The following is a 10,947-nucleotide window of genomic DNA, read 5'->3' on the forward strand; positions in this document are numbered from 1 at the left end:
GTTAAAGTTTCACACTACCTTAATTGAGTGGGAGAATTTTAAAGTTCTATACCCATCTTCATTAGGTTGATAATTGTGATAGGTACTTAAGAACACTACTGAAAAGCAAATCTAACCATTCACATGGATAGGTATAGCTTATCAGAATTATGAGAATAAGATAAAGAACTCTAGTTCAGTCCATTCAAATGACTTGAACATAGAATTCTTAATCCTCATAAAAATTTGATGGTATCTTAATTTTGATTACTTTATCTACGGCATGTATTTTTCACTTCAAATACTAGTCTCCGTTATGTTGATGACTTAGTCTTAACTTAAAGTTTCGTACTAATACAAAAGTCACAACTATGTAACTCTAAACAATCGAGAGGTTAAAAGTATTATTTAACCGAGACATCCGCTATTGAGTGGGAGCTATACGAGATGTAATCAAATAGGGAACATTAGAAGATATTCAAGAAAGATTTATGAAAGTGATCTATATGTCGGATATTAAGGAGCTGTGTATCGAGTTGTCTTTGTATCACACCATCTAATTTCGAAATTCTTAAGATGGTGTTTACTTTGGGGGTGGAGGAATTATTGTATAATAATTCAAGCTCTACTGCAGAAGAACTATAACTTGGTCTATTCGAAAATAACAGAAAGTTATATCAATGAAGAAAAGTCTACACTGTATTATCTCAATTACATATTTTTCAATATGAGAGATATGTCCTCTGTTAATTCGTATGTACTTTTAAAACGGTAAAAGATTTCAGTATCCCTTGATGAGTAAAGCATATAGTAAAGGATGTTTCATAAGAGTATTTATGAACTAGTTTCCAGAAGTTTGGGTGGATTAAAATACACTACACTTGATCTGAAGATCAAGACATCAGATTGACCAATTTGCGCAGTTTGTTTTATATTAGTGCAAGTGGGAGTTTGTTAGGTTTTATGCCCTTTAAATAAAACTCTTTACAATCCGATTAGTTATCAATATAAGAAATTTGAAGTGATTGATGTTTGCATGAATTTTACATGCTAATGGTTTAATATGTTTAATATGTTTATTACATTCATACACACAAAATCAGTTAAATCCAGATTATATGTTTATTCACAATTACAGTATCGTCAACACAGTGGAATGTGATTGTGATCATATGAATCAAAAGTTTTGGTCCCTGTTTCATCAGTGTTATTGGATTTACACTAATGTGATAATCAGCGATGATGTGTACTTACACTTGGAGTAAGTGTTATGTTCTTTCCCGGACATTAGTAAAGTATACTAGTTTCGAATGTATGGAGTATACATTGGACCGGAATAGATATTGCAACTAAGTTAAGATATTACAAACTTAGTTATACATATCTTTCCAAGTCAATATCGTAGTTGATCTTAAGATTGAAAAGAATCTAAATCCCGATATGCTTGGGCTCAACTCAGAGTGCTATTCATGTTCTTTGATTTATTAGTTAAGCCTACTTTTGGGTCGGGGTGATACGTATATTTTGGGAACATGATAGTATGATTGAGTGGGAGTGCCGAACATAAATATGGAATCTATAGCTTCTATTTGGTGTATAGAAGTTAAGTGATGATTCCCTTCGAGCTTAGCAAATAGAAGTAAATGGATGAGCTCTTGTTTAACTCGACTAATTATTAGATCATTAAACACCATTTACAGTAGCTAAGTGTTTTAAGGGGCAAAATACATTGAGGGGTGAGAACGGTAAAGAAATCCCATCTCGATGTAAATCATCTATATAGAGGATCTTTAAATCACAATAAGATTATAACAATGGTTAAATGAGATAGTATATTGGTATCGTGAAACATACAATATGCTCTATATAAGTCTGAGAGTGCAATTCTAAGTTCTAAGAGTGGATTCAACGAAGAATTAATAAGTAGGAATTTACTTGGTAAATTTGGTTCACTTATTGGAAGCTCAGCATATAGATCCATGGTCCCCATTCTAGTTGAGAACATTCTGCTTATAAGACTCATTAATTGATTCGTGATTGATCAATTATAATTCTAAAGTTAGACTATGTCCGATTTTATGAATTTTCACTATTCAAAGGTGAAATTGTAAGGAAAAGAGTTTTACGGGTTTATTTATTTATTAATGGACTTTATATGTCTAATTAATAATTAAATTAAATGACAATATTATTTAATAATGTATTTTAATTATTAAATAATTAGTTTTGGCATTTAAAAGGTTAGAATTGGAAAATTGGCATTTTTAAGAAAATAGAGATAAAATTTGATAAAATTGCAAAATTAAGTGGGGCCCATTACAACACCTATGGCCGGCCACTTATAAGGCTTTTTCAAATTAATATTTTCATTATTTTAATGCCAAATAATTCTAAACCTAAACCTAGTAAGTTGCCTATAAATAGAAAGTGATGGCTCATTCACAACACATGCTTTCATTAGCTTTCTGACAGAAATTTCTCTCTTCGTAAAAATCGAGCCTTCCCTCACTCTCTACCTTGGCCGAAACCTCTCTCCCTCTTTTCCTTCATCTTTTTCGTGACCCTAGTGAAAGAGTAAGTGCCCACACACAGTAAGCAGTAACTCAATCATAGATTGGAAGACTGTGAAGGATCAAAGCTTGAAGAAGAAGGAGATTCGGGCTCAGATCTTGATTATACTCTGCTACAGAAAGGAATCAAGGGTTAGAGATCTGAGTGGAAGGAGACATTTATTCCGCTGCATCAATGTAAGGTTTTCTTAACTTTATATGTGTTTATTTTATCGTTTTAGAAAGTTCATATTTAGGATGTTAATAAACATACTTGTGAGTAGATCTAAGATCCTGGTAAAATAATTTCCAACACATTAGAGTTACATCTCAATCTTGTGTCTACATTTTAATTTATGTAGATGACATACTCCTCACAGGGAGTGATGACAATCTTGTTGAGAAATTGATTCTGGAGATGAGTTCTACCTTCTCTCTTAAAGATCTTGGTTTAGTTTATTACTTTCTGGGAATTCAGGTTACCAAAATTGGAGATGGAATTTTACTTAAACAAACCAAGTATCTTCAAGATCTATTAACAAAGGCTAATATGCAGAGTGTGAACACTCAAAATACTCCCATGAATAGTGGTCTCAAGCTTTCCACTTATTGTAGTGATCCTATTAAAGATGCCACTTTGTATAGATTTATTGTTGGTGGTCTGTAATATGCCACCATAATCAGATTTGAACTTGCTTTTGTGTCAATTTATGTAAAACCCTTTGCATACACACTGGACTGTAGTAAAATGAATCTTGAGATACATTGCAAGCACCTTAGATCATGGCTTTCTACTTCGACCAGTTTTAGACTTTTCCCTTAATGTGTTTTGCGATGCATATTGAGCATCTAATTCAGATGATAAATGCTCAACCTTTAGCTACTACATCTATTTTGGTGGCAATCTTGTTGCTTGGAAATCTCAGAAGTAATTCACTATTAGCATATCATCGTTTAAAGCAGAGTTTTGTAGTCTTGCAAATGTTGTTGCTGAAGTAACATGGGTTCAGTCTCTCCTTCACGAGATGCACATTCCTCAAGTAGTTGTTCCCTCTGCTTGGTGTGACAACCAAAGCTCATCTCTCCTTGCTACAAATCCTATACTTCATGCTCGTACAAAGCATATCGAGATTGATTTATACTTTGTCTGAGATATAGTTCTACAGTAGCACATTCATGTCAAACATGTCCCTGCTACTACTTAGATTGCTGACTGTCAAACAAAGTCGATCTCGAGCACTAGATTTTTAGAGCTTAGAGACAAATTGTGTGTCGTTTCTAAAACCACACTTAGTTTGAGGAGGTTGTTAAAGGTGTTGGTTAGTTATACAGTTAGTTAATACTATTAACTAACTACACAATTAGTTGAGTGTTTTAGTTGAGTTAGTTAGGAAGTTCTTATTCTTGTTCATATATATAATAATTCTTTTTGTAATCTTTTAATTCAATCAATAAAGAACACTCAATTCCTTTCTCTCTATTCTTGTCTAAATTCTCACAAATTCTAATACAAACAATATATATTAAGAATGATGTTCAACTCATATAGAAATATATTGAATATGATTCAAACTAAGTGCTTAAGTTATTATATATATAAGATAAAAAAAATTGAGAATTTAAGTTAGAGTAAAGATAAAAAAGTGGTTCACAATTTGTAAAAATATATTTCTACTTTAGATACAACACATGATAATAGTAGCTATTAAACTTTCAAGGATTTTCTATATATTTTAGAGAGAGTACTTTTTTTGAAAGCATTGGAGAGAGTACTTTGATAATGGTTTGTTTCTTATTTTTTGAAAAATATTTACTATTTGTTGGGTATTATGCCCTAAATAAAACTCCATTTCAATGTAATCTCTATTATTCAATATCAATAAAGAAACAGAAGTATTTTTCATTCATTTGTGTGTTATTTGGTTCATGTTATCAATTACTTGTCTATTTGATTTATAAGTTCATCCAAACCCTTTTCACATTTATATTCTTGTTTATTGTGTCGTCAGCACAATGGAAAGTAATCAAGATTATGTGATTAAAGATATATTCCTAGATTTATCATAACACAGGGTTTAACTGATATGACAATCTACAACATAGTTTACTTGCATCTTGGATAAATGCTATGTTCTTTCCAAAGCATTGGTCAAAGTAAAGCTTGGGTTGGATGTATGGAGTATGCATCGGAAAGGACCGATATTGAACTTCGATTCAGATATATTAAACTTATCGTAATATCTATTCAATTCAATATCACCTAGTTGATCCTAGATCAAATGATCTTAATCCTGATATGATTAGGTTCAATCTCAGGAGTATTACACATGTTCTTTGATTTGTTAGTTAAGCCTACTTTTGGGTCAGGGTGATACGTACATTTTGGGAACATGGTAGTGCAATTGAGTGGGAGTGCTAAACATAGATATGGAATCTATAGCTTCTATCTGGCATAGAGAAAGTGAAATGATGATTTCCTTCGAGCTTGGCTGGTTGAGTACTCATTTCACTTCGCTGAAATATCATTTATACGGGGCTAAGTGTTTTAAGGATAAAATACATTGAAGGGTGTAACGGTAATTTAGTCCCTATACAATGTAGATTATCTATATATAGGATCATTGATCAAATTAGGATTATAACAATGGATAATTAATAGCGTGTCTATATGGTAGAACATATAGAGCATTCTATATAACTGAGAGTGCAATTCGGAGTTCTATGCGTGGATGCAACAAAGAATTAATAAGTCAGTGAATTTACTTGGTAAGTTCTTGGTCTGCTTATTGGAAGCTCGAATATATAGGCCCATGGTCCCCATACTAGTTGAGACAATACTACTTGTAAGACTCAGTTAATTGATTTTGATTAATCAATTATAATTCTAAAATTAGACTATGTCTAGTTTGTGAATTTTTCACTAAGCAAGGGCAAAATTGTAAAGAAAGAGCTTCTAGGGTACATTTGTTAATTAAGAGACTTTGGTTAGTCTAATTAATAAATATATTAAATGAGAATATTATTTAATAATTAATTTTAGTTATTAAATAGTTGAAATAGGCAATTAAATGGTTGAATTTGAAAATTGGCATTTTTGAGAAAATGAGATGTAGAAATGAAAAAATAGCAAAATTGCAAAAGTGGGGCCCAATATCCAAAGCCCAAGTCGGCCACTGTTGTAGGCTTTTATCATTTATTTTTTCATTATTTTAATGCCAAATAATTCTAACCTAACCCTAGGTGGCATACTATAAATAGGTAGTGATGGCTTCAAAAAAAGATGATGCATCTTATTCCTTCAAAGAAAAACCTGAGTGCCTTCTACCTAAACTAGTCGCCACCTCCCTTCTCTCTTCTTCACTATTGAACCGAACCCCTTGAGTGATAGAGTGAGTGCCCACACACATCAAGTGGTACCTCAATCATAGTGTGGAAGATCGTGAAGAATCCAGATTCAACAGAAGGACATTCAGGCTCAGATCTTGGTGATACTCTGCGATAGAAAGGATACAAGGGTTAGAGATCTGAGTGGAAGGAGACATTATATTCCGCTGCAACCACTGTAAGGTTTCTCATACTTTATATGTGTTTATTTATAATCGTTTTAAAAGTTCATATTTAGGATGTTAAACAACATACTTGTTAGTAAATCTAAGATCCTGGTAAAATATTTCCAACACTATTAACTTCCTCTCATATGACTCTTAAAGGGTTCGTTATTGTATTACACCTGCTGCCCTTAATTTTGCCCAAAATACGTGGACCTGGGTAAGGATGACACGTGGAGCTGAGAGGACAAGTTCTTAAAAGAAATGAACTAAGTCTCGACAATAGAGGAGTGTCTCTGGGAAGGTGTCTCCTAGAGAAGACATGAGAAGGATCTTTACGCTCCCGGAGGCCAGGGACATACTAAGGCAGTTCCAGGAGGTACTGGATTCTATTGAACAATCACCTCGCATTTAATGCCGCATGGGGGAAGACGTATTGAAACTACCATAAACGATATGACAGATGGCGTAACCCCCCTTTGTCAGCTATTGCGCTATGATTAATAAGGCTAGCGACGGCTACTTTATGAGGAATCACATCAATCAAGAGGGGATAAAAGATTATATCCACCTTACCCCTAAGATACCTACGGTATAGATCATGTATTTCCTATTTTGTATCGGCTGGGAATATGTGCCCCTATGAAGCCTCCACAGAAAGACAAGTGATTCATTCCTAGGGATCACCCCAGAAAAAAACTATAAATACCCCACAAACATACTGAGAAAAGGGTCGAGGATTCTGGGTGAAAAAGGAATCAAAGAGAGAAAATAGGAGAAAAATTTACCAAGAACATTCTCTGTAATAAATACTCTCATTAATAACAACGACTCGTGGACTAAGGCTCTTTGATGCCCCAACTACGTGAAAATCTCATGCATTAAACTTCCTACAGCTTTTCCTATATATTATTTAATTGGTTGCCGAAAACCTCGGTCAACATTTTGGTGTTTTCATTGAGAGCTAAAGGAAGCGTCTTCAAACAGACAACAATCTATAAATTGAAGCAGTAATGGTGGAAACTCGCAACACACGTCAGCCCCATCCCCCGCAAGATGCTCAAAATCCTGAAGACGATGAAGTGGCCACAAGAGTCAACGTGGATTCTGAGGAGCGAGAGGAGGCAAACGATGGCGAGTACGAGGAGAACTTTGACGAGTATGACGCCTACGACGAAGGCAGTTACACAGAGCTGCTGCTCTTAAGGCAAAAGGCTGCTGATCATGAAGCTATGATCGCAGCCCAAAAAGAAGAAAATAAAAAGATGGAAGAGGTGATGGTCGCCATGCAGAAAGCCATGGAGACAGCAGGGATTCACTTACACCCTAAGACCATCCTAGCAGGACTCGAGGAAACTTCGGAAGAGTCCTCTCCAAGCACTCAGAAACACAAGTCCAGGGAACCCAGCACTATACGGTATTCCTCTGAAGAAAATCAACGGAAAAACCCTACTTCCATCCCAGGGAGAAAGAAAAAGGTGCAGGATCCGCGAAAGGTTCGCTCAAATTTCTCGAAAGGGAAAGGTCCGCAGAGGGGCAAACTCCAAAAAGGGAGTCTTGGCCCTCAGGATCGAGAAGACCGAAAGAGCGTTTCTGTGCACCAAGAACCCAGAGAAAGAGGAAGAGGGAACCGAAGACACCCTCCCGTTGATTTAAGACATCAAATCAGCGAAAAACACGGTGACTTGCGAGATCACCTAGACAAAAAGAAGCATATACCAGCGGTCTCCGCAGGAACGTTAAACGAAGGAATTTTAGTAGAGTTGGCGTCACTGCGTAAAGACATCGCTCGAGTCTCTCGGAGGCAAAAAGGGGATGACTCGGACTCCGACTGTGAAGACCAGGAGCCATGCGCCCGACATATTTTGGAAGCGGAACTCCCCAAAAATTTTAAGATGCTCGAGATGGCAGCATACACCGGGGACTCAGACCCCAACGATCATTTGTCTCGATTCAACCGAGTAATGACGGTTATGAGGGTCAGTAATGATGCCAAATGTTTATGCTTTCCACTAACATTGAGGGGTTCCGCGGAGGAATGGTTTAAAAAGTTGGAACCAGGATCTGTGGATTGCTGGAGCAAGTTGCAAGTTAGTTTCCGGAGATAGTTTGTCACGGCGAGAAAGATCAATCTCGAAGTCAGCGCCTTAACTAACATCAACCAACTACCCAAAGAGACCTTGAAGAATTTTATAAAGAGGTTCAAGGAAAAAGCGTCGAAAACCAAGAAAGTTGATGACGGACAGCAGCTTGCACTTCTTCAAGCCGGAATCCGTACAGGAACCTCATTCTGTAACGAATTGCAACAAGAGGGAGCTGCTAACCTCTAGGATTTCCAGAAGAGGGTTCAAAAGTACATCAACTTGGAAGAAGCCCAAATAGTGGCTTACGGAGGATACTATCCAACCGGGCAGGATATGCACTGGAGTTCAGCTCTCGGGAACCCTTCCTCCTGTTAATCCACTAATGAGCGGCATACAGTTCTCCGCTACCCCAGGATACAATCAAAGCCCAGCCTTGGCTCCCACATCTTCGCATTATGGGAAACCCTCAGGGATGAGTGGACAAGTCCCGTCTCACTCCGCTCCTGCTGCGAGCCTTACCGGACCTCCTCAGAGCTCCCGGAGCAAGAGGTCCTCAAAAGGCAGCAATTGGACGGAGGACAAGCACCAAAAAAGGAGGTATACTCCCCAATATACCCAGTACACAGAGTTGACGGACACGCAAGAGCGTGTGTATCTCGCCACAAGGCAAAATATGCACTACCGGAGGCCTCCTCCCCTGTACAGGGACAGTTCTCGAAGGGATCCAAGCAAGAGATGCGAATACCACAACGACATTGGACACAGTACCAATGAGTGCAAGAATCTAAAAGATGAGATCGGAAACTTGATCCAATTGGGTCACCTGTATGAGTGGATCAAAAACCGGCTGTCTCATCTCAACCTGGTTCCAGCAGGGGGTCCATTGCCTCAAGGGACACCAGGAGGTGCGCCCAGAGCGTTGGCACTAGCTGTGCCCTCCGGGGGTGCGATCCTTCAGCAAACCCATGGCCTGCCACCAAGACCCAACGAAAGAGTGGCCATGATCTCTGGTGGGCCCCATATTGGGGGGACTACCCGAAAAGAATTAAAACGCTGCGCCGAGGCCATCAAACATGACGAAGTATGGGAAGTCACCCAGCTTCCAGCTCAAAGGCCCCGACTCATGGATCAGCCAATTACTTTCACGGAGGAAGACACGAAACTGGTGCGTTTCCCTCATCATGACCCCCTGGTCATAGAGACTCCCATTGCCAACAAGATTCTGGTTAGAATATTGATCGATAATGGGAGTTCCGTGAACTTGTTATTTAAAGAAGCCTTCACAACAATAGGCCTCATGGACCGGGATTTATCGCTGAGCGGTTCCCAACTCACATGATTCAATGGAACCACGCCTATCCCAATGGGAAAAGTGAGGTTGCCAGTCACCTTGTGCCAGGATACACCCCAGAGCACTTTCAAGTACTGCACATTTGTGGTGGTAGACTGCCCAACCGCATACAACGCAATCCTTGGCCGACCGGCCTTGGTTGATTTTGGCGCAATTACGTCAATATGGCACTTGTGTCTGAAATTCCCTACCCAGGAGGCCGGGGTGGGGACAGTGAGAGGCAATCAAGGAGAGGCCAGACAATGCTATAATGTCGTGGCCCACTTATCGGTGTTAATGGTCCATGAGAATATTGAGCAGGGATTGGTAGAAGAAGATGAGTTGGATCCCCGTGTGGGATCCGAAAAGATTGTAGAACCTATGGAAGACGTCGAGGAGGTGCAAGTATGCGACCTCGACCCTACCAAGATCCTCAGACTGGGAAAGAGCCTAGAACCGGAGGAGAAAGATAAAATTGTTAAAGCACTAAGGGGAGCCACGGATGGTTTTGCATGGTGCCAAGGAGATATGACCAGCATAAGTCCGCACAGGATTACCCATGTCCTTAACGTTAATCCAGACATGCCGCCAGTCCAGCAGAAGCGGCATCCTCTTGATCCAATAAAGGCAGAGGCCCTGGAAAAAGAGGTGGACAAGCTACTAGCCAATGGCCTGATCCGACGTGGACAGAAGAATGCGAGGAGGCATTCAAAAAACTAAAAGAACATATGGCCAAACCTCCAATTCTATCAAAGCCGGTTCACGGAGAGGACTTGTTACTCTACTTGGCCGTCTCCGAGAACGCTGTCAGCACAGCCTTAGTCCGGGAAGAAGAAAAAGTCCAACATCCTGTGTACTATGTCAGCAAGCGTATGATAGGGGCTGAGATACGATACCCATTGATTGAAAAGTTAGTTTTCTGTCTCCTAATGGCATCAAGAAAGTTGAGACCCTACTTCCAGGCTCACCCCATCAAGGTATTAACAAACCATTCGCTTCGGCAAGTCCTACAAGAGCCGGAAGCCTCCGAAAGACTCCTCAAATGGGCCATGGAGTTAAGCCAATTCGACATACACTACATACCAAGCACTTCTATAAAAGGACAAGCCCTAGCCGACTGTTGGGTTTTATGCCCTAAATAAAACTCATTTCAATATAATCAGATTTACTTATTAATATAGATCAGAAATAACATTTAATGTTGCATGGTTCACATGATTTATTTCATGATTATATGTATATAATGTATGAATTCATCTGAAACCCTTTTCACATACTTGATCCTGTTTATTGTGTCGTCAACACATTGGAAAGTAAACATGACTATGTGAATAAAGTTTCCTAGATTTATCAGACACATTGTTTTACTGATATGACAATCTACAACAGAGTTTACTTGCATTTGGAGAAGTGTTATGTTCTTTCCAGAGCATTGGTTAAAGTAAAGCACAGGTTGG

General features: G+C 38.5%; 1 protein-coding gene across 1 annotated transcript; it reads left to right on the forward strand.

Moving 5' to 3' along the window:
* The first annotated feature begins 8,542 nt into the window (after positions 1-8,542).
* Positions 8,543-9,499, forward strand: LOC133036965 (uncharacterized). The gene has a single exon (XM_061113751.1). It carries the CDS (start codon positions 8,543-8,545, stop codon positions 9,497-9,499), a length of 957 nt encoding a protein of 318 aa, XP_060969734.1.
* Positions 9,500-10,947: the final 1,448 nt, after the last annotated feature.

Source organism: Cannabis sativa, chromosome 4, assembly GCF_029168945.1.
Source record: "Cannabis sativa cultivar Pink pepper isolate KNU-18-1 chromosome 4, ASM2916894v1, whole genome shotgun sequence".
Lineage (NCBI taxonomy): Eukaryota > Viridiplantae > Streptophyta > Magnoliopsida > Rosales > Cannabaceae > Cannabis > Cannabis sativa.